Source organism: Planococcus citri, chromosome 5 (genome assembly GCF_950023065.1).
Source record: "Planococcus citri chromosome 5, ihPlaCitr1.1, whole genome shotgun sequence".
NCBI classification, from domain to species: Eukaryota; Metazoa; Arthropoda; class Insecta; order Hemiptera; family Pseudococcidae; genus Planococcus; species Planococcus citri.
This window is the reverse complement of record NC_088681.1, coordinates 64,543,080-64,568,438: the sequence shown is the minus strand read 5'-3', so window position 1 is coordinate 64,568,438 and position 25,359 is coordinate 64,543,080. Positions and strand designations below refer to the sequence as shown.

The 25,359-nt window shown below is 35.3% G+C and overlaps 1 protein-coding gene across 11 annotated transcripts in view; it reads right to left on the bottom strand.

Annotated features, from left to right (window-relative positions):
• The window catches only part of LOC135847730 (uncharacterized), a 151,895-nt gene that overhangs the window by 51,098 nt on the left and 75,438 nt on the right, over positions 1-25,359 (bottom strand). For 8 of the 11 annotated variants that reach the window (XR_010559223.1, XR_010559222.1, XM_065367398.1 and 5 more), the window contains exon 5: positions 24,689-24,782. Coding sequence is in view for 3 of the 11 variants with exons in the window: in XM_065367399.1 (XP_065223471.1) it covers positions 9,585-11,510 (1,926 nt within the window). In the remaining 8 variants the exon portion in view is untranslated. Of the gene's footprint in view, positions 1-1,508; positions 5,082-9,416; positions 11,546-16,919; positions 18,927-24,688; positions 24,783-25,359 lie in introns of those variants that run through there. The other 3 variants (XM_065367405.1, XM_065367399.1, XM_065367403.1) reach the window with 3 other exon arrangements.

Sequence of the window (25,359 nt, the reverse complement as noted above, 5' to 3'; positions counted from 1 at the left end):
CCCCAATAAATTGCATTATTTATTAAATCTAATAAAGTGATAATGTTCAACAAAAATGCAAAAAAAAATTTTAGTCGAAAAAATCATGACTCGACCTTTCATTTGTCTTCATCAAAACATTCAAAAAAATCCCTAATTAAATAAAAGTCCATTTTTTTTTTTTTTGAAAAATCAAACCTGCCTTAAAAAATATGCTCCAGTGATTTTTGAAAGATGAAAAATTCTGCAACTCTTCCCCAATAAAATTGAAACATTTGAAACAAGTTTTTCACTCAAAAATCTTTCTTTTGGAATTTGGGACCAAAATAGAAAAAAGCTAAGTACTCGTAATTATTTTAATCCATCAAGTTCGGAAATTTTTCATGTAAATATTTTCTTTTCATTTCGATTGTTTCTTACGTAACAGAAAAGATATCTTAGTTGAAAGTAATTGTAATACCAGAAATACATATTTAAAACAGACGATTTTTTTTACCGTTTCTGAGAATTTGTTCAGCCAATGTTGATTGTTGACACAAACCGGATCAGTAGATTCCTTCCCCAAAGTTGCCTCTTTCCAATATTTCTGAAGATGTACTTTTAGACTGGAACTAGTGGCGAGTTGAAATAATCACCAATCAGTTGATTTTCTTGATACATACAAACTCGAAGTATAACCAAAAATTGAAAACACTGGATGATTTCGAATATCCATTTATTTTTTGGAAACATCCTCTGCGTGCTCCTCCAAAAACTTCTAAATGAAAAAGCAGGACTTTTCTTGAAATAATGAACGTATTTTTGAATAACGAAACCGAAACCGAAACTTTTTAACATTACGAAAAATAAAATTGACACGACTGGATTCAAAAAAACTCTAAAAATGAACGCGTATAATAAAAATAACCAAAATCCAAGATCACGCACTGGGCTGATAAGAAGAAGGTGGCACCATTGTTTACGAAATAAAAATTATGTAGTTAGGTATAGGTAGACAACTGAATAAGGATAAAATATAACGTTACGAAAACTTGAAATTCTCAACAACTCCAACAGGCCATTTTTTAAACCAATTTAAATTTTAAACAAAGGGTGGGGAGGGGGGGTAAGGCAAAATTTAATATTCGAATTTTTCGTTTTCATTTGATCTATTTTTTGTATTACATATCGCACAATTTTTTTCATAATATTGAATATTTCTGCGATATTTTAGTCAACTTTTTACCATGTTTCATCAATTTTCAGCCAATTTAAAACAAATTATCGCATTCGAACAAATTTTCAACTTTTAAGCAATTTTAGCAAATTTTTACGTAATTAAGACACCTTATAAATAGGTGTTTTAGCAAGAGCTCACATATTTGCTTCGAATTCTACGTCTCTGGTCTGCAATTAAAGAGATTATCACGTTTTTTTGTTTTGTTTTTTCTTTTAATTCGTCATTGTATGCAAAACATGTTTATAAACTTCAACTTACATACGTAGTATGATAATATTATTATAATGATAAAAAAAGAAGTCGGGTAAACTAAACAACTGAAAAACAAAATTATAATCAACTACGAAAATAACAACAGTTCATCTTCTTATTTACGTTAAATGCCTGTGGCATAAAAAATCATAAAACATTAAAAATATAAAATAAAAAATATTTCCAATTCAGAGAAGTCCAGCCAATTTAGTTCTATCACTCGAAATATTTCATTTCAAAATAAGTATACGAATAATCAAAATTCATAGTCGAAAAAAATCTCACTAAAGATCTGATTTTCTGTTACAAAAAAACATTGCTTGCCGAGAAATTTTGACCTAAAGGTATTTTCTCTCGGATAAATTTTGACTCGACCTCCAACCCTTTTCATTGGAACACTTTAAAAAAATGTTTAATAACTAAAAGTCTTTTTTTTTTCAAATCAAAAATTGTCTTTAAAATGTTTTTATTCGATTGTTTTTTTCCTTAAAAAAAAAAAAAAAAAAAAAAAAAGTCAACAGGAATAATTATACTCCCCTCTCCAATCCTCTGCGACCACTTTTTTCTTCAAGGGAACATCCTAAGGAACATTTTGAAACAAAATCGCTGAAAAAAAAGTTGGCCCTACTAACGAAAAGACGGTCATTTTGATCAACAGACCAGTCTAACTCGCAGATTCTGCGTTTCAGGAAGGAGGATACAAAAATTCATCATCAGTCAAAATTTGAAGCGCTGAAGTGCATTTTAGAAAGTCCAATTCAAGATAACAGTGAGAAAAAAATCAAAATTTTACCAAATTGACCTAGAAAGCTGAAATTTTTTGATATACCCTATTTCGACCTGCCAAATCGATTGAAAACGGTTTCAAACTGTTTTGAGTAGTTTATTCTATTTTTTATTTTATTTTTACAATAAATTTCAAAAATTGGAAATTGAAGGGGCAGGAGGGGTGGGGGTGGGGGGTTCAAAGCCTAAAAATTTTGGTCAGTACGTAACAAATTTTTACAATAGTACTTTTTTTAAAAGAATGAAAAACTATGGCCAATTTTGCAAAAATCTTGAAATTTTATGCAGTCTGGAGCCTGTAGCAGATTTTTGAAACTTGAAATTTCCACAAAATTTTACCAAATGAGATCGGAAAGCTGAAATTCACGCTGTACAGAAATTCCCAAAAAGTAGCTGGAGGCTGAAAAAAGACTTGAAAGTTGAAATCTACCAGCAGTCAACTCAACAGCGCGTTCAAGTTGGAGTGCAGAGTGAATTATTTCGCATTTCCAACTTCATTAAGAGGAAATTTCAAGTTTCAAAAATCTACTAGAGGCTCCAGAACTGCTCAAAACGGTTTGAAACACTTTCCAATCGATTTGACAGGTCAAAAATAGGGTATATCACACATTTCAGTTCTCTGGGGCAATTAGGTCAAATTTTGATTTTTTTTTCACTTTTTTTTACATAAATTTGATTTTTAAAAATTCACCAAAAATCAAAGGATGCGCTTCAGCACTTGAAATTCTTCGTGATGACGAATTTTTGCAAGTTCGAGAAACTTCGTGCGGTCTTATGCTGGAAAGCAAAATTTGCGATTTCAGCTGGGCTATCAATCAAAATGGCCGTCGTTTTGTTAGTAGGGCCAATCTTGTTTTGGCAAGTATGCTTCACAATGTTCCTTAGGATATTCCCTTGAAGAAAAAATTTGTTGCAGAGGATCGGAGGGAAGGAGAGGGGGGGGTATAATTATTCCTAATTCTCATGTACCGAACTATACATAAACTGTCACATTTAAAACAAATTTTTCACTCGTCAAAAGTCTTGCTTTTGGACCATAATTGAAAAAGTAATGAAAAAGGTACAATTTTTTTCCTTTTTCCTTCGTTCATTTAGGACCACCTGTTCACCATTTCTTTCGACCGGTCGATGCTTTTGGGCTTGAAAGGGTTCTCGCACCGTTTACTGGCTCCAGCTTCCCGACACTACAATGTTTGTAAGCTAGCTGCGGAACATTCTCCGGCGGAGGCATTGGCACGTTGTATTTAACCTGTACTCTAGCCGGAATCGGTACGTACAATTCGCGAAGCTTGTTTACCGAACTGGCGTATTGCTCCTTCGCGTAAAATGGACCGAATTTGTCAACCGATGGCGTATAATTATCCAAATCTCCGAACGCAGGTACGGCAGGAACATATTTCGCATGGCTTGGTTGTCCCCAGTCGTTATCAAAAACTGCCGAAATAGCCTCGTAAGCTTCTTCGTTCTGAGGCGGCGGATATTTGATGAGAGGAAGGAAGAAAAGTTCTTTAACTTTGTGATACGACAACAATTGCGCCAGCTCCACCATGTGGTCGTAGAATATGGTTCGTGGCATTTTTTGAGCCACGTCGAAATTTCCAATCGAAATCATTATACGTTCGGGTATCCTGTTCAGTCCTTTGAGCGTCTCGATTAGGTTTTTGATTGACATATTACGTCGGTAAATATCTGTATCGATGTCGTTTTGAAAATTCCTACCACTTAGTATGAATTCGGCGATGCCATTCGCGTGTCCGTCGCCTATGATCAAAATATTATAAGCGAAAATCACCTTTTTGTACACGTTTTTCATCGTTTGGCGAGCAGCTACTGTGTAATATTCGGGATAGAAATTCGTCGGATACCACGGACGTAGCTCGTAGGATTTCGTGCCGAAGCGTCTCGAGTATTCGTAGTGGGAATTTTCCTCTTCAACGCCTGTATTACGTTTTTTCCTAGGTTGAGCAGCGGAATGGGCTGTTTGCTGGTACGTTGGTTTATATATTTTCGACGATCTCGAGCCTCCGTTTGTAGATACGCTTCCGTCGTTGTCGGACAATTCGCTACGACGGCTGGATTTTTGACTCGTATTCGAGTATGGTACTTGAGGGCTCTGCTCCGGATTTACTCGATGTAACTGCGATTGATGTTTAGGTTCGTTTACTTTTCCAGCGTCAGAGGCGATTGTTTGTTGTGGCGACTGTTGTTGTCGTCCAATAGGTTGCTGCTGCTGTTGTTGTTGTTGCTGCAGCCGCTGCTGCTGCTGCTGCTTCGGAGACGACGACGGTACCGTTTGACGATGCATCATCGGCGTAGTAATCTCATCAGGTCCGGTATTTGTATCCAACAAAGTCGCGACACGTTGATCCATCAACATGCTGTATCTACTTTCGCTGGATTTCAGCTCGACTTCGAGTTGTTTATTTCGAGCTTTCAACGTGTTCACTTCGTTGGCCAAATCGACCGCCTTTTTCGTTACCCTGGAACTCATATCGGTTGCTACTCTGAGCTGATTCTGAACTTGAAGCAACGTCACCTGCGAATCTGCCGGCGGCTGAGTTGTACATTGCGGTCGGGTCGTGAACTCGATGAGGGAAAACTGATTTTCCCCGAAGCGTTTAGTGCATCCAGGGTGCTTGCATTGCGCTACCCTAATGTTGTACTCGTTTACAATGGTGGATTCTTTGCACAGCTTATATCCACACTTCTGATGATACAGGTGACCGCACGTCACATACAACGGACCATCGGTGGATTTGGTATCGGCTGCGGCAGTATGCAACGGACCCGGACGCAAGATTGATTCGTGACAAGCTTCGCAAACGATTTCCTCGATCTCCATAGTCTAAAACATACAAAAAACAATCGCCGAAAATTAGCGGAAAACAAACGGAAACAATCTACGATTGCTAATTAATTTTCCGGCCAATGACGGACGAGTCGATTATAAGTACGAGTAGGTATCCAGCACAGATTGTTTGGCCGAAATTTCAGCTCCTCAAGTACATTAGGTATAGGTGAGGTGATAGCGATTTTTCAAGTTTTCCAGTAGCAAATGGGGAAAAATTCGATTCCTGATGATAATTCCACATCCGGCAGACGGTAGTGTTGGTCGATTGGGTATCCACAACAGACCATTTGGTCAAAATTTCAGCTCGTGAAGTTCATTAGGCGAGGTGATTTCAAAAGCATTCGCCCTTCGGCCAAAATGGCAGCTGCTCGAATTCATGTGACGAGAAGAAACTGCCATGTTTCAAATTGACAGGTAACATGACAAAAAACAGTGAAAATTCTGTATTCTGACCGAGCAGCCGGATCCGGCCATCGACCGCATCATTCAATCAGATATCTAGCAGACTTTCTTTGGCCAAAATTTCAGCTCCTCAGGTTGATAATCTTGTAATTTTTCCCCTTTTCTCGAGTGAAACAGCTTTACCTGTGTGAACACAACACTTCAAACGTACGCCAAAAATCAACTTGGGCAGCTGAAAATTGGGGGGGGAGAAGGAGGGGGTTTATGAGGTCCTCTTTTCACGGTAGATTATCGAGTATTCATTTCATACACACTCTAGAGAGCAAAAATTGTTTCATCTATAAAAAAGTTCAACTTGGAAAGAATTTGGATCAAGACTGAAAAGCGAAGAGTTTCAAAATCTCATTATCGGTTACCGAAATAAATTGTCATCTTCGAAAGAAGCGAACAGTTACAATGATTAATTATTATTCGACATCGGTTTCGATGAACTTTTCATCATCGAAATGGACGAAAACGTATTTATTTACTGGAGTCGAATTTAATTTTTCACAATCAATTTTCTATCTGAAGTTTACAAATTTTACTCATCAATACGACATGCTGATTATTCCATTTGTAATTCTTCGTATAGGTATTTATAATATATAATTGCTAATGCAAATCTCTCCAAGGTCATGAATGAGGGTGTATCACGAAGGAGAATTTTTCTCAAAACGATTCTGTCATCCCCATAGCGAAACCCAAGAATGAAGAAGTTGGTACATGGTAATGATAATGAAATTCCATCGCCTGAAAATTTTTTCCATCCTTCCTTAAATTTTCCAAGTTCAAGAAAAGAAAGAAATTTCAAGGTCCTAATTCATCATTGCTATTCTCGACAACTCAGAGGGAAAAATTTCACACCACGACACAATTGGAATAAAATCAGGTACAATTTCATAGAAATGATTTTGACTTCAAAAAAATTTCATTTTAAAATTTGAAATTTCAAAAAGAAATAATTGGCTAACAGGGTGTTTACTAAAATTCAGAAAGCTGAAATAGTGCTTCTTAGTTCTTTTGTAAGCTCAAAATGGAATTTCGTACCGCGTCAACGTCCGAAAATGTACCCATCGTTAACCCCCCCCCCCCAAAAAAAAAAAAAATCAAGTCGTCAAGATGACCCCAAATTTTAAAATATTCTATAAGGAGATTTTTTGATATTTTTCTCCATCGATTGTCGCAAAAAAATTCACGCAACCTCCAACCAAGGTTCGCACACTTCGTTGAAATCCAGAGTCCAAGACATTTCTGTGATTTTTAGATTATTTACTTTTTCGAATTGGAAAAAAATTCGATTCAACGACCTGCAAAATTTCCATTTCTTTTTCAACTCAAGATTTTGTAAAACTAGGTATCTCATTATTTTTGAACAATCTTTTTTCTTCAAAAAATTTGAAAAAAAAAACAAGTGGCCCAAGTTAAGCTAGAGCAAAAGAAAGCGCAAAAAAATTTGAGAAAAACCTGGGGGAAAATTCGCAATCTTGGATGAATTGCGGATATTTTTTACAACTTAAGCAACCACCCGTTGAATTGGCGAAAAATTTTTGAATTTCAGAAAATTATTGCTAAAATAGTGAAAAAAATGCGCAATTCATCTAAAATCGCGGATTTTTCCATAACTTTCTCACATTTTGTATCATAATAAGTACAAAGGAATAGAAAATATAATTAAAAATGATAAAAAAAAAAAAAAAAAACATTGTAAGTCAACAAACTGATTTTTATTTTATTCTCAGGTTTCGAGTTATGGCCGAAAAATAATTCCAGAAAAAATTATTTTTGAAAAGAGAATACGTTTTTTAGGCTTAAATTTTTCAGATTCGAAGAATGTATGTAAGTACATACCTACTTATTTTTCTGAAAAATCAGACATCGTAGCCGAATTTTTCTAAAAAAAATGGCTTTAGTGACTTTCTGGAGTCTCCAGCAGATTTTTGAAAATTTTCGGTAGCATTTTGTGGAAATTTCTATTTCTACTTCCAGAAATTTGCAAGAGACTCCAGAAGTGCTCAAAATAAATCTAAAACGTCTGCTTAGTTACGAAAAATTTCAATTTTTTTAAAAAAATTTTTTTGCAACGATTTAAAAAGTTTACTAATAATTAAAAAATGGACTTGAAATTCCTAGAACTGGAATTTTTGCTGTTGGGTATTTTTGCATACTCTTTAGTTTTAGTTTACGTAGTTTTGTTCAAAAATTTTCCTGCTGGTTGGAATCCCTCTCTCCTTCTCAGTTCTCTCCACATCAAAGTTTCAACGAATGATTATTATTACCAACTTCAGACCCTCATTTTGGGGCAGAGAGGGGCTTTGAGGGGTTGTAGGCAAAAAATAAGTTCATATGCGTACTCAGCGATTTCGAAAACATACCATTCAATATGTCACTTGACTTTTCATATTTTATCAAAATTTTGGCTTTATTTGGGGCAGTGGGGAGCTGTGAGGGGTTGGGCCAAAAAATTAAGCCATATTCGTGCTCAGCGACTTCGAAAACATACAAGTCGATATATCACTCGACTTTTCACGATTTTTAAAAATTGTCACCCACATTTTGGGGCACAGAGAGACATTGGGGGGTGGGTCCCAAAAAATAAGTTCATATTCGCACTCGGCGACCTCGAAAAAGTACCATTCGATATATCACTCGACTTATCACCATTTTTCAAAATTTTGACCCCCATTTTGGGGCACAGAGGAGCTTTGAGGGGTTGTATGCAAAAAATAAGTACATATTCGTATTCAGCGACCTCGAAAACATACTATTCGATATATCGCACGTCCAGATTTGTTCGTCAAATACATGATTCAGTAGTGTGTTACTTGAAAAATCAAGCAACCCTCACGAACCCCCGAGGAGGGTTGAAGACAAACCAATGGTAGTTTGATTAGTAGTTGGGTGAGTAGATTTTGTAAAAAAAATTTGAGCGAAAACGAATGATTTTAAGTGGTAATTTTGATCAATTTATTGGACTGACCTTTTTTGAAACACCTACTCTTTCCACCCCTTTTTTTGGACACCCTCTTGAGCAATGGGTATCGAGCGTAGTATCAAATTGTCGAGAATTTGAAGGGGAACATTTTTCGTCATGGTAGTTTTTCTCAAAAATCTAATATTTACGGAGTAAAACGCAAAAAACGTGAATCGGAACCGGTTTCAGCCCCCTAAAAAATTTTCCTCCAGGGGTAGGAGAGTCGGTTTTTTTTTTGGTGGTTCAGAGGGTCTATCTGAACACATTCCCGAAGAAAAAATTCATGTGCAAATTTTTTCCTTTTTAAAACCGCTATTTGCCCGCTCTATCAATTGAAAATGAAAATATGTATGATGCCCTTTCAAGTTTCAAGTTTCAACCTTTTCTGTTTTTGGCCGGTTTTTAAAATCTGTATCAAACGTACATTGATGACATTTTTTCAGTTCCCATTTTCAATCATTTTTTTACATCTAATCCAATACTTCGAATATGAAAATAAAAATGAAAAATTGAATGAATGAAAACAAGTGTTAGTAAAAATGAAAAAAACAAGAAGTAGATATTTGGAATAATTTTGGATTTTAGAAGAAAAAAATCCTTCTATCGTGGATTTTTAAAAAAATGATCAAAAACAGAAAAGGTAAAAGGGGCCTCCATTTTCATTTTCACTTGAAAAAAAAATAGAAAAAGTTTTCTAAAGCTTTGAGAATACTCTAAGCTCAAACTCTCGAGTGTTCATTGAGAAAAGAAAATATGTACCTATATGTAATTGAATTATGAAAATGGCAGAAGTTCCATGTTCAAATTTTAATATACGTGTACTTTGAAAATGAAAATAAGAAACATAAACATTTCAGTCTTTAATTTCTTGTTTTATGCCTTTCAGTCTTCAGTGAAACGAAATTAATAGGTACTTAATGAACACTGAACAGTTGTGTCAGTAAAAAATTTGAAAAAAGTAACACTAGCACTAGTGTATTAATTGCATTGTAATAGGTAAAAAAAGTTTATAAAAACTGAAAGTTCACAGCATCGAGAATTTGTCTTTGTCGGCATCATTCTGAATAATTCAATCAGCATAATTATGAGGTGATACGCGATCGCGATAGTAACGGAAAGAACTGAACTACGGACTGAAGGAGTTCGTTCGCCGATGTTCCAACATGTGTGTCAATATAATGCGCCTTGAATTCCACAACTCGCTCATTACTTCCGAGGCACCACAGCAAAAACTGGTCCAAGAAAGGTTTGGAATTAGCCTCTTCAATGATACGATAGTTACGATGAGTAGCAAGCTCATAAAGTACGGAGAACTTCACCAGCTGTAAAATTTGTTCCGTTGAAACAAATGTTTCGACAAATTTTATAAATGCTTCATAGGAAACTTGTGGATTTCGAATAGAGATCGACACCTCCCTTAAAGTTAAATTACGAGGAGAAGATATCAGTTGATGTTTAAAATCGGTCGCATGATCGACGCTGTCGCAAGCGTTATTAATGAACGTATCGAATTCTTCGCAATGAATAACAAGTTTATAGTTAAAATGGAAATCGTCACTTGTTAAACTCGACAGCAAGGTGCGCCGTTTCAAATGTTTCGCAGTTTCTGCATTATGAGGACAACAAAAATTGGCCAATGCGTCTAATTCGTCGAAATGTGCACGGGATAGTAACCAGACACATCGGAGCTGCAAATTTTCACTAGCAGCGATAACGTTTTCCTTCAACTTAACCATGTCATCTTCCCGTTCGAAACATGCTTCCATTATTCGTTGCAAATCGCGCACATTTTTGTTGATCAACAAATTCTTCCAGCAGTTTCGCCAAAACGACTGTTTTTCTTCCAAAGTAAAATGTGAAAGAATAGATAATAGGAACTCGGAAGAGGTACTACAAGGAGAAGACCTAAAACCTTCTCGGCATATGATTAATTCCTTGGTCGAAATTCTTGTAATCGCTGACCTCTTCAAATTATGCGGCGCACTATTCCATATTAAGCAACACCGAACCAACCAATTCTCAAGCTTTTGATGATCAATGCGCATAAAGTATCCAGCCTCAGTTCTCACCATGTTCACAACAAGTTTAGAGAAAGTGTTACCGTTCATTGTATTGTTTATGTACATCCAAGCTTGTAAGATGAACCTTTCATCGCAAAACTGATCTTCCACCAGAGCTCGCATCAAGTAACTGCCCTTCGCATTGACGAATTTTACCAATTGTCGATCGTCCAATTTCGCTAAGATGCACCTCACAAAACATTTCATACTTCGTTCATAAACGACAACAGCCATTCGGTTTTGGTTTGCGTATGGTATTCGATTCCAAAAATAATTCATTGCTAAAGAGTTACCGGACATGTGAATACACTCTATAAGCATATTTTTGTCAACCGAATTAAACTCGCCAGTTATCTCATTCGATTGATTACTAAGATGACAAATCCAGTAGTACAACTGCGGATGCGTATAGAGATCAATACTACTCAAATCTATGTTTTGCCGTACCGATGGCCATATTCGTCTTACGTGATCTTCCAAAAAATGTTTACAAGCTACGACGAACTTCGAAACGTCATCAAAATAATCATAACGCATCATACGTTCGGCTGTCCTTATAAAATCGATAGTTCCATTGTAATCGCAAACGAAATCGTCGAAGTGTTCCAAAACTTTCGAAAGACCACCTGTACAACGGTTATTACTGTTATCAAAATAGCGTACTGTTCTCAAATACTCTTCAAGCCATTCCGCTATTGACTTCCCAAGTCTGGTGACATATTCAACGATCACATTATAAATAACGGATGGTAATTCAGGGAGTTTAGTTCGCAACAACGAGGTCATGTCCGAGCATGTAGCACGAAAACTGTCCAATGTTCCGTTTTTGCGATATTCATTAATTTCACAACGCCACACTTCCAGGCCAACAGCGATCACTGATAGTTCCTTCAATGAAACTGGAGACGGATGCAGAATATCGTACACGTTGGAAGTTCGTTCAGCCATTTCTGGTTCTTGAGTCAGCTCACTTCGATTCAATCCTAGAATCGAATAGTCAAATTAATAGTCCGGCATATGACAATAGGAGTAATTGCATCCCCCCGCCGATCCTCCGGGACAACTTTTTTCTTAAAGGGGACATCCTAAGGAACATTTTAAAGCAAACTTGCCAAAAAAAAAGTTGGCCTTACTTACAAAATGGCGGCCATTTTAATTGACAGGTCAGCCGAATTCGCAGATTTTGCGTTTCAACATAGGACTTGCACGAACTTTTTTAAATTTTACAAAGGTAGATCGAAAGATCATGCAAAAATTTATCACCTGTCAAAATTTCAAGTGCTAAAGTGCGTTTTTCAATTTTTGGTGAATTTTTGAAAATCGAATTCAGGCAAAAAATGAGGGAAAAAATCAAAATTTTACCAAATTGACCAAGAAAGCTGAAATTTGGGATATACCCTATTTTCGACATGCCAAATCGATTGGAAACGGTTTCAGCTCGTTTTGAGCAGTTCTGGAGCCTCCAGCAGATTTTCGAAACTTGAAATCCCCTAAAATTCCATCAAATTGGAGTTGTACTCGTAAAACTAAAATTTATTCTAAAAACTAATTTCAATACGCTACGAAGTACTGCAGGTGAATTTCAAGTCGTTTTGGAGCCTCCAGCGACTTTTTGAAAATTCCTGATGCCTCCAGCAGATTTTTGAAACTTTAAATTTTCACAAAATTTCATCAAAATAGAAATGGAAAGTTGAAATTTACTCTATACTCTTTTAACACCCTCTGAAGACGACTTCAGGTGGGTTCAAGTAATTTTAGGGCCACCAGCGACTTTTTTTGAAAATTACTGGAGCCTCCAACAGATTTTTGAAACTTTAAATTTTCACAAAAATAAAATTTCATCAAATGGAGATGGAAAGCTGAAATTTACTCTACACTCCAATTTTAACACCCTCTGAAGACGACTTCAGGTGGGTTCAAGTCATTTTAGGGCCTCCAGTGAATTTTTGGAAAATTACCAGAGCCTCCAGTAGATTTTCGAAACTTGAAATTTCCCCAACATTAATTTATCAAATGGAGTTGGCAAGCTGGAATTTACTTCGCAGACTACATGGTGGTTTCAAATGGTTTTGAAGCTTCCAGCTACTTTTATCTGGAGGATCCAGCAGATTTTTAAAACTCGACATTCCCACAAAATTCCATCAAATTGGAGTTGTAAAGCTGAAATTTATTTAAAAAACTAATTTCAATACGCTACGAAGTACTTGCAGGTGAATTTCAATTTGTTTTGGAGCCTCCAGCGACTTTTTGAAAATTCCTGAAGCCTCCAGCAGATTTTTGAAACTTTAAATTTTCACAAAATTTCATCAAATGTAGATGGAAAGCTGAAATTTACTTCACAGACTACATGGTGGTTTCAAATGGTTTTGAAGCTTCCTGCTACTTTTAGGAAATTTCAATTTTCCAAAAAAACGTCATACAATCTTTCAAAAAGTAGCTGGAGGCTACAAAACGACTTGAAATTCACCAGCAGTCAACTTCGTAGCGTATTGAAATTAGTTTGCAGAAGTAATTTCAACTCTCCATCTTGGTTTGATGAAATTTTGGGGAAATTTCAAGTTTCAAAAATGTACTGGAGGCTCCAGTAATTTTCAAAAAAGTCGTTGGGGGCTCTAAAATGACTTGAAATCCACCAGAAGTCGTTTTCAGAGGGTTTTAAAATTGGAGTGTAGAGTAAATTGCAGTTTTCCATCTCCATTTGATGAAATTTTGTGAAAATTAAAGGTTTCAAAAATCTGCTGGAGGCATCAGGAATTTTCAAAAAGTCGCTGGAGGCTCCAAAACGACTTGAAATTCACATGCAGTACTTCGTAGCGTATTAAAATTAGTTTTTAGAATAAATTTCAGCTTTACAACTCCAATTTGATGGAATTTTACGGGGATTTCAAGTTTCAAAAATCTGCTGGAGGCTCCAGAACTGCTCAAAACGAGTTGAAACCGTTTCCAATCGATTTGGCATGTCGAAAATAGGGTATATCCCAAATTTCAGCTCTCTTGGTCAATTTGGTAAAATTTTGATTTTTTCCCTCATTTTTGGCCTAAATTTGATTTTCAAAAATTCACCAAAAATCGAAAAACGCACTTTAGCACTTGAAATTTTGACAGGTGATAAATTTTTGCATGATCTTTCGATCTACCTTTGTAAAATTTGAAAAAGTTCGTGCAAGTCCTATGTTAAAACGCAAAATCTGCAAATTCGGCTGACCTGGCAATCAAAATGGCCGCCATTTTGTAAGTAATGCCAACTTTTTTTTTGGCAAGTTTGCTTTAAAATGTTCCTTAGGATGTCCCTTTTAAGAAAAAAGTTGTCCCGGAGGATCGGCGGGGGGGTGCAATTACTCCTATTATCATATGCCGGACTATAATGGCGTAGGATGTGAGAAATTCAGCCATGCATAAGTAAGCGAGATAGTTGATTGCAAAGATGTCAGAAAAATTCCATCAACAATTTGAAAAAAAAAACTCGTGCAGTATTTTTCTTTTTTTTGGGAGGGGGGGGGGGAGTAATTCGTTTTGATTCGTGATTGATGAGAAAATACGCAGCAATTGGACTTGCCATGCTCAACAATAATGCATATCACAAACGTAATTTGCAGTCACAACTTGTTTCTTTTTATTCTCTCTGAATCTGTTTGAAAAAAGAAAAATTTTAAACTCGGATTTTTGTACTTTCTCCAACCCCTAAGATGAAATATTTTGAAAAAAAATTCCACTCAAGTTCTGACTTTTCTATACAAATTAACAAAAAAAATGCCATTTTTTTGTCATGTTGTGACATTTAATTTTTTTAGTTTTTATTTTTCCTTGCTCTGCTGAAAAACCCCAGAAATGTTGACCTAATTTTTTTCATCGAGTAAATTTCGACTCTATCTATTCTCCCCACCTTCTTCATTGGAACACTTGAAAAAAAATTTTTTCAAGCGCTGCTTTTTAGAATAAAATCAAAACTCCGTCTCTGAAGAAATGTTTTATTCCATCGATTTTTTTTTTCTGAAAAATGAAAAATTTCGGCTTTAAAAAATTTTGCAAGCCACCTCATAAAAATTGAAGCAAATTTGCCACTCAAAAGCCTCGCTTTTGGACCAAAATTGAAAAAAGTACTAATCTTTTCCGTCAAACGTTAAAATTTTTCTGTATTTCTCAGTTCAAATTTTTTTACGCAATCGTGATACCAGACATTTCTAACGCACAGACGATTTGTTTGCCCTTTTTTGGGAATTTTTTCACACAGTGATGACAATATTCTACAACGACGCTTCAAATAATAATTCAAACCGATACAGTCGATTCTTTCTCCAAGCTTCCTACCACCATAATATTTCTGAAGATGTACTTTTAATAGACTGGAACTAGCGGCGAGTCGAAACTATCACCAATCAGTTGATATTCTTGATACAAACAAAATCGAAGTAACAAAAACTAGGAAAACGACGACTGACGCGTCATTTGTCAAGGACACTGAATAAGTTCAGATATCCATTCTCCAATTTATTACTTATTGACAATTTAAAAAAGTCGGGAAAAATTCCCAAAAACTTGACAAGTATTTCAATTTAAGTATTGAAATTGGAAACGATGATTTAAAAAAAAAAAATTGGTGGGAAAGAAAGCTGAATAAATAAAGCTTTTCAATCAATCATACAGCTTTGGTTAGCTCTTAGCGTTGAAGCTTTTTTGAAAAATGAAACATCCCCCCCCAAACTTCCTCAGTTCCTCCGTTTTCAGCTTTTTTTTAGGATTTAGCTTTCAGTTAGCTTTCCATCCCTGGCTTTATGATCTAGATCTATATTTAAAATAAAATGATAAAAACGTAAGGTAGAGTGGGGTAATTGCAAAGCACTTTTTGATTAGTGACACTTTGAGAGAGCGCTGTGAGAAGACTATTGCACGGATGAAGCTGAAATTTGTACCACATATACTTCAGGGGGTTCTCTATCAATGGTAAAATTTTGGTACAATTTGGTTCACAAATCGCGGAGAAAATTGGAATTTGAAAATTTGAAAATCGACTTTTGCATTTACCCCGTGTTAGGGTAAATGCAAAAGTGGGCAATAAAAACTCGCAAAAATGAACAAAAAATCAACTATTGGTCATTTCTGATGTTTTTCATGTAAAAAACTCGTCATAGAAATACATTTTTCGTCAAATATATCAGTAGAACATCAAAAAGGAGCAATAATTTAAAAATTCAGTAAAACTGTTGATCACTTCTCTAACGTATAACTCATCATGTGACCGTGGAAGTTTATTTTTTTTGTTATTTCGAACCATTTTCAAGTTATTTGGAGCAAAAAAATATTTGTGGTAAGTGCAAAAATGAAAAAAAAAATCGTTTTTGCAATTACCCCGAGTCGATTTTTTCTGGGGTAATTGCAAAAACGCAATTTACGGCCAAAATAAAAAAAAAATTCAAATTGCGATATCTTACCTTAAACTTCATTCCTTCATGACCCTAAATCGCGAAAATTCCAGATAATTCGACAGTTTTTTCTATTTCACATGCATTTTTTAAAAAAACACCTCTCACTTTACTTATGAGTGGTTTCAACATGCTTTGATAAAAGTGTTTGCTACTGAGCGACAAGTTGAACCCCGGGAGGTGTGACCAGGAGAATATGTCGGTAAAGGTCGTTGCTTCGACACCCCCTAGTTGGCACAACCAGAAAATTGATATTTGTTTGCATGAGGTCACAATTTTGCAATTACCCCACTCTACCTTAATTAATTAATCAAGATTATAAAATCTCTCATCTGACAATGTTAAACACTAATCACAGATTGGTCCTTCCAAAATACTGTTCACTGATTGGATACAATTCGAAAAACTTATGGTAACTGCTAGCAGCAAAAACCCTAAAAAAAGAGAGAAGTAGCCCGAACGAAGCGACGGCAAAAGCTCCTGAAAATATTTTATTCGAGAAGTATAGAATAGAGGGAATCGAATAAAAACTAAAAATGAAAACAGTTTTAACAATGAAGCGAATTTTTTTAGAAATTTTCGTGCTTTCTGCAGAAATTTCTGCACTATTTTCGCGGTTTCATGCTACCTATGTCAAATTCTCGCTTTTTTCGTGTCTGTGGAAACTCTGAATAGACACCCTATAGCTTTTTAGGAAGGGTGTTTTGGCAAGAACGCTCATTATTGCTATACGTCAACATCTCTGGTCTACAATTCAAGGAATTTCCATTTTTTTTTGTTTTTTTTTTTGATACTTAATTGCATGTAAAATACGTTTATAAACTTCGGTTACCCCAGTTGATAAATGAATATGACGTAAAATTCGACCATTTTCGTATGTACCTATAGTAAGCTAAATTAAATAACTGAAAAACAAAATTATAATCAAGCATGAAAATAACTGTTCATCTTTTTATTTACGATACCAGTAATACAACATGTCTGTACCCTAAGAAATCATAGGACATTAAAAATACAAAATAAATCTTTCCAATTCAGAGAAGTTCAGCCAATTTAGTCCACGTGACAAGGAGTAATACAAGTCTGCATGAATTCCATTACTTGCTCATTACTTCCGAGGCACCACAGTAAAAACTGGTCCAATAAAGGTTTGGACTGAGCCTCTTCAATAATACGATAGTTACGACGAATAGCATCTCCCTTCAAACCATCAATGATGGAGGATTTTACCAGCTGTAAAACTTGTTCCGTTGAGACAAATGCTTCAATAAATTTCCTCAATGCTTCATACGAAACTTCTGGCATTTCAACACAGATCGACATATCTTCTAAAATACGAGGAGAAGACACCAGTTGATGTTTAAAATCGGTCGCTTGATCGACGCTGTCGTAAGCGTTATTAATGAACGTATTAAATTCTTCGCAATGAACTACCAGTTCAAAGTCTAAATGGAAATCGTCACTAATTAAACTCGACATCAAGATGTGCCGTTTCAAAAGTTTCACAGTTTCTGCAATACGAGAACAACAAAAATTGACCAAAGCGTTTAATTCGTTGAAATTTGCACGAGACAATAACGAGATACAACGGAGCTGCAAATTTTCACTTGCAGCCATAACGTCGTCCATGAACTTAATCATGTCATCTTCCTGTTCGAAACATACTTCCATTATTCGTTGCAAATCGCGCACATTCTTGTTCAGCATCAAATTCTTCCAGCAGTTACGCCAAAACGACTGTTTTTCTTCCAAAGTAAAATCTGAAAGAATAGATAAAAGGAACTCGGAAGAGGTACGACGAGGAGAAGACATAAAATCGTCTTGGCATATGATTAATTTCTTGGTCGAAATTTTTGTAATCGCTGACCTCTTCAAATTATGCGGAGCATTATTCCATATCAAGCAACACCGACGCAACCAATTCTCAGGCGTTTGATGACTGTGTATAAAGTATCCAGCCTCAATTCTCAACATACTCACAACAAGTTTAGAGAAATTGCTACCATCCATCGTATTGTTTATGTACATCCAAGCTTGGAAGATGAGCCTTTCATCACAAGACAGATCCTGCAGCAGAGCTCGCATCAAACCACTACCCTTCTCATTGACCAATTCTTCTAGTTGTTGATCGTCCAGTTTAGGTAAGATGCATCTCACGAAACATTCTACACTTCGTCCATAAACGGAAATAGCCATTCGCATTTGGTTTCCGTATGGTATACGATTCCAAAAATAATGTATTGCCAAAGAGTTACCAGACTGGTGAATGCACTCTATAAGCATCTTTTTATTAACCGTGTCATACGGATCAATTGATATCTTATTCAACTGACCACTAAGACAACAAATCCAGTAGTATAACTGCGGATTCGTAAAGAAATCAATACTACTCAAGTTCATCTTTTGCCGTACTGATGGCCATATTCGTCTTACGTGATCTTCCAAAAAATATTTACAAGCTACGATGAATTTCAAAACGTCGTCAAAACCATCGCAATGCATCATACGTTCGGATGTCTTTACAAAATCAATAGTTCCGTCGTAATCGCCAACGAAATCATCGAAGTATTCCAAAACTTCCGAAAGACGAAATGGAAAACGCTTTTCAAAATAGCACACTGTTCTCGAATGCGCCTCAAGCCAATCCGGTATCGACTTCCCAAGTCTGGTGACATATTCAACGATCACATCGTAAATCACCGATGGTAATTCAGGGAGTTTAGTTCTCAACAACGAGGTTATGTCCGAGCATGTAGTACGAAAACTGTCCAATGTTCCGTTTTTGCGATATTCATTAATTTCACAACGCCACACTTCCAGGCCAACAGCGATCACGGATAGTTCTTTCAATGAAACCGGAGACGGATGCAAAATATCGTACACGTTGGAAGTTCGTTCAGCCATTTCTGGTTCTTGAGTCAGTCAGTTCAACTTCGATTCAAACCTAGAATCGAATAGTCGAGAATTAATGGTGTAGGATGTGAGAAAGAAATTTAACCGTATATTAACGAGAAGGTCGATTGCGAATATGTCAGAAAAATCCCATCAACAATTTAAAAAAAAAACTCGTATACTGTATTTGTTTTTTTTTGGGGGAGTGATTAGTTTTGATTCATGATTGATGAGAAGATACGAAGCAATTGGACTTACCATGTTCAACAAAAATGCATATCACGAACATAATTGGCAGTCACAGCTTGGTTTTTTTTTATTCTAGAAAAATTTTCAACCTGCAGAAATTTTGAACTTTCTCCAACCACCAAAGATGAAATATTTTGAAAAAAACATTCCACTCAAGTTCTGACTTTTTTTTCACAAATTTACAAGTTTTGACATTAAATTTTTTTAGTTTTTATGATTCCTCGCTCTGCTGAAAAACCGAGATATGTTGACCTACATTTTTTTTTCACGAATAAATATTGACTGTATCTCCCCACCCTCTTTATAGTGGAGTGGCAAACAACTGGAATACAGGAGAAAACAGCGTTTGATGAAAGAAGCGTGAATTTTGGTATGATGAATTTTTGAACCAAAATGAAGTTTTCAAGACCGGGAGCCACTCGAGCTCTCCCCTCCTTCGAGGGGGGTGGGGCTTAAAATTTTGAAAATTTTCCTGTGGATAGAGTTTTAATCAGAAATACAATATTATGGTGTCTGCTGTTAGATATTGATCAGCACTTTCTATTTTCACCATTGAAACCATCGTCCCCCCTCTCCCCCTTGCGTGGGGCTCAGCCCCCTAAATTGTGGATCTGGAAGACATTGAGACTCGGAAATGTTATTTTGTGAAAATATGCTATGTAAAGTGTACGAATAATTTTGGTAGTTCATTTTTTGGTTCCCTCTCCCCTCTGCCCCCTGTGGCACCTTAAAACTTGAAAAACGCGCAAGTAATCGATGAAATGGACTATATTCCCATGACCACAGAAGTACATATTTACAGAATTTCAGTTCCATAAGTGGGTTTTTCATCGACTCCACATCTTAGAGGCTTGCAGCCCCCATGGGGGGGTGGGAGGTATGCGATGATTCCGACACTTTTAGCGGAACATATCGATCAATATTGAACAGTAACTGGCTTAATATTTCATTCTTATGAAATTTGAACGTCTTTCAGATGCACAATTTAGGGGGCTGAGCCCCACGCAAGGGGGAGAGGGGGACGATGGTTTCAATGGTGAAAATAGAAAGTGCTGATCAATATCTAACAGCAGACACCATAATATTGGATTTCTGATCAAAACTCTATCCGCAGGAAAATTTTCAAAATTGTAAGCCCCACCCCCCCTCGAAGAAGGGGGGGGGAGCTCGAGTGGCTCCCGGTCTTAATAACTTCATTTTGGTTCAAAAGTTCACCATACCAAAATTCACGCTTCTTTCATCAAATGCAGTTTTTTTTTCATTTGCCACTCCACTATTTTTGGAACACTAGAAAAAAATTCTCTTCTAGTGCTGTTTTAAAAAAAAATCAAAATTGTCTCTAAAATGTTTTATCCCACTGATTTCTTTCGTTTTTTAAAAAAATATTCTCCGGTGATTTTTGAAAAATGAAAAATGTTGACGTTGAAAAATTTTGCAACCCTTCCCACAAAAATTGAAACAAATTTTTCACTCAAAAAGCCTTGCATTTGGATTTGGACCAAAATTGAAAAAAGTAGGTACATACTACCTTAATTTTTTCCTTCAAACGTTGAAATTTTACTGTATTTCTCAGTTCAAATTTTTTTACACGATGTGAAAGAGAAAATGCCCCAGTCACAAAGTACAATATTGTGATACCAGAAATTTCTAACACAAACGATTTGTTGACCTTTTTTGGGAATTTTTTCAGACAATGATGACAATATTCTACAACGACGCTTCAAATACATATGATTCAAACCTATACAGTCGGTTCTTTCTCAAAGTTTCCTACTACCCTACTACCAATATTCCTGAAGATGTACTTTTAGACTGGAACTAGCGGCGAGTTGAAATTATCACCAATCAGTTGATTTTCTCGATACAAACAAATTCCAAGTAACAAAAAATAGAAAAACGACGACTGAAGCGTTATTTGTCAAGGACACTGAATGAGTTCGCGGATATCCATTCTCCAATTTATTATTTATTGACAATTTTTTTGAAAAATCGGGAAAAATTCCCAAAAACTTGACAAGTTTTTCAGTTTAACGATGATTAATAAAATTGGTACAACTGCTTTTCAAAATATTCTCCCAGTTTGAGAATTCATATCTTCGACTTTTTCGAAAATTCTTCCTCCCAGTTAAGGACTACATCTTCCTTTCAAGTTGAGAATCAAAAATTTACGAATAATTAGAATAATAAAACAACTTTTTTCAACGATGAATCACTAACAAAAATATATATAAATAAAGAACAAAAAGAGAATCACTATTTTTCAACTTATCACTTATCACTCCATTTTCTTGCACTAAAAAACCTTGGTAAACAATCATGGAAAATTAAAATAATTATAATAAAGAGCACCCAAACAAAAGCAGGTCGAAAGAAAGTCCAGTGTTAAGGCATGCAATTGTAATATTCGACGACTTACGAATAGTATCCCCTTTCAAAGTTTCAATTAAAAATGTTTTTACGTATTTGCTGTACAGTTTCTTCTACATATTGAAGCAAATGCATCAATAAAATTCATTAATCGAGTAAAGGGATGTGCATTTGATAGAGTATTGTGCATAATGTAGATGTAGAATAGCAATAGTTAATCATGGGTCAACAATTCAACATCATTTGATTATTAAAATTGGTCGCTAGATCAGCGCTGTAATAAGCATCGTTTCAGGTACATATTATAATGTAATCGAGGTGATTTCGATTTCAAAAAAAAGTCATTCAAACATTCGAACAATTCTTAATACCTAGGTACTTTCATGCAATTTTTCAATGGTTTTAGGGAGCTTGATAGTCAATTTTATCGACATAATGCTGAACTGCTCCCTTGTATCTTTCTTCCCTGTGAGCGTGATTTTGAAATTGAGCCCTTTCCCTCAATAATTTTCTAGAGCCTTACAAAGAAAACCTTCAATGCTTCAAACAATAGAACTTCATCTCCTTCTTTTTTGAAAATTTCAACATCTCAAATTTCCACATTACGACAAAATACAAAAAAGTTCGATTTTGAAAAAATTTTGATTTGAAATTTTGAAATTCAGAAAAGTTATCTGTTCTGAAATCCAAAAAAGTTCAAGTTGGATGAAATAAAAAATGTTCATAATCTGCAAAAGAGTAAAAATTTTGAAAATTTGTTGAAATGTTTTTTTGGAATAATTTAAAAGGCAGCCACTGACACGGAATTTCAAGAAAACGTTCAAGAATTTCCACAAAGTTTCGAAAATTGAAATCCAACATTTTACATGGAAAGTACCCAATCAAAAATTTTTAAAATGAAAATTTGTTCAGGTTGATTTTGATAATTATTTATATTTGAACCCCCCCCCTCCTCCTCCTCCTCCTTCAAAACACCTCATCAATTGCCACACATTCTAATTTTGTCACAATGAGAAAATTTTCAATTAAATTAAATTTTTTTTTTTAAAGAAATGGAATAAGATTTCAAGTTTTTGAGGCATACAATTGATGAAGAGAAAAAAATTTCACAACAAATTTTTACCAACTTGGGTTCTGACTTTGATTTTCTACCAAACTTCCAATTAATTTTGATAGGACGTGACTCTTTTCCCAAAAATTCTGAAAATCCTGATAAATCATGATTCATCATGACCCAATTTTAGGCTCAAAATTTTTCCAACTCCTTCAAAAGAAAATTTTAAAAGGAACTTAGGACTTTTTGCCGAAATTTTAACCTATTCTGATATAAGTCGCATGACATCTCGTTTATAAATCCTAACCTAATGAGCTAAAAATTCCAGAAAAATATTCAAACAACATCAAAAAAGCTCGAAAAAAGTTTCAATGGAAATCTCTGACCAACTTTGGTAGGTCGTATGACAACTTTTACAAAAAAAAAACCTGAACATCTTGACTCAATTATGGGTTCTAAATTCTTCAAAAATTCCTAAAAAAAAAAATGTCTGCCAAAATATCAAAACTTCAACTCATTTCGACAGATTGCATGAAACTGTATCAAAAATCTCACAAATCATGATCCAATTCTGGGCTCAGAAATCATCAAGCTCAAGCTGAAAAAACATCTTGCGCAGTAGGCAAGATTAACCGACTTTGCTCTGCTATACAGGAAAATAAACAAATTTACTGAAATTTACGGATTTACCAAAATTTACCAATTTACCAAAATTTACCAATTAACCGAAATTTAGCTATTTACCGAAATTTACCAATTTACCAAAATTTATCAATTTACCAAAATCTACCAATTTAACAAAATTTACCAATTTACCAAAATTTACCAATTTACCAAAATTCACGAATTTATCAAAAATTACCCCAGCAATTTACTAACATTTACCTCAGTAATTTACCAGACATTACCCACTAATTTACCAATTTTACCAATTTACCAAAATTCACGAATTTACCAAAAATTACCCCAGCAATTTACTAACATTTACCTCAGTAATTTACCAGACATTACCCACTAATTTACCAATTTTACCAACTTTTTCCATTTTACCAAAAATTACCTCAGCAATTTACCAACATTCACCTCAGTAATTTACCAGACATTTCCTCACTAATTTACCAATTTTTTACCGAATTTTAATCACCCCAGTAATTTACTGCCAAAGGTTTTTACCAATTTACCAAACTTTACCAATTTACCAAAAATTACCCAAGCAATTTACCAAAATTTTTGAACAACTTTAATTACTAGTAATTCACCAAAAATAACTAATCATCTTATTTACTTACTAAAAATTACTATTAATTCACCAAAAAAAAAAATTATCAAAAACTTAAAGTTTTTTGTTAAAACAAAAATTACACTAGAAATTTTTGAAAAATTTTGATTTTTTATGGCAAAAAAATTTTGAACGGATAAAATTAACAAAAAAAATCAACAAAAAATTTTTTTCCTCTTGACTCCCGCGGGATTCGAACACCCGACCTCCGGCGCACCGATCTGCAACCTACACACCCTAACCACCGCATCTGTTTGTTAGGGGTGAGCCGTTTGCGAGATATAAGGGTTTATACAAATTTCTGCTTATCCATAACGTTGAAACACACTAAAACGTTCATATCTCGTAAACGGCTGAATCGATTTCGACCAAATTAAAAATTTCTCTAGTTCAGTATCAAAGCAATATTTTGCCATCATCAGGTTCGATTTGAAGTTCGGAGTTTTTGAGTTCAGCGTGACACAAATTTATACATAAATTGATATATATACCTATATATATATATCTATATAAACTTCTCTCGTTTTGCGTCATACGTCTTATCGTGATCAGCACACTTCAATTCGTCAAGAAAATCCACCCCCATCCAAATCCTCAACCATCATGACAAATACAATACCTTACTTTTCCGTTTCACGGCAAAGTCGGTAAAACATTTTCGTCGAAACATTCGGATTTCATGCAAAATTCCAACTCATTTCAATCATCGAAGTAAACCTCGTAGCGCAATTTTCACCCCCTCCCTTCCTGTCCACATGCAACGAATCGTTAACCATAAAAAGCTCAAGGCCACTCCAGCCATACTTTCATCAGCTTTCTTAAACCATAATTTTCGCGAATATATATTCAAATTGTAGGTACTTACAGTTCAGAAGACGAGCAGAGGGTCTGGAACCGTCGTCGCGTCGCCAAGATGAAGGAAACTCGATGATAAATCAGCGCTAAACTCCGTCGTATAACTGTAACAACACCAAAACGATTTATACGTTAGTGAGAATTTATTAGCGGAAAATTTCGTTTTATCGTACCTACAATCGAGCATAAAAGATTACAATTAATTACTCTAACAAAAAGCTCCAGGACACAGCGTGTAGTATAAAGTTTAAAAAATATTTCCAGCGAGGATAGCGTAGTGCTGAAAGAGTCAGGGAGGTGTGAAATGAATAAAGCGTTTATGGCGAAATTTTTCCTAAGACTAGAAACTTTCGCTGAGTCGTCTAATTAAACGAAATGTACCGAATGGACGACTTCTTCGCTATACAACGTATAAAAACTTTATAATAATAATATTAAAATGCAACCATTTGAAAGAGTCGCACTCGCAGCAGAAGAGATGATGACGACGATGAGGACGACGCAACAGCCAATTTAGAGTAGTTGAAATTTTCAACCTCGTCGTCGAAAATTACACTTTATAAAGCACGATCTCGATACTCGTTCTCGTACTAAGCCTTGGGTTATATACGAGTGTTTTCAAACTCAATTTATCTCCTAGTAAGGGTTTTTTTTGTCTTCCACGAGAAGCAATTACCTCGT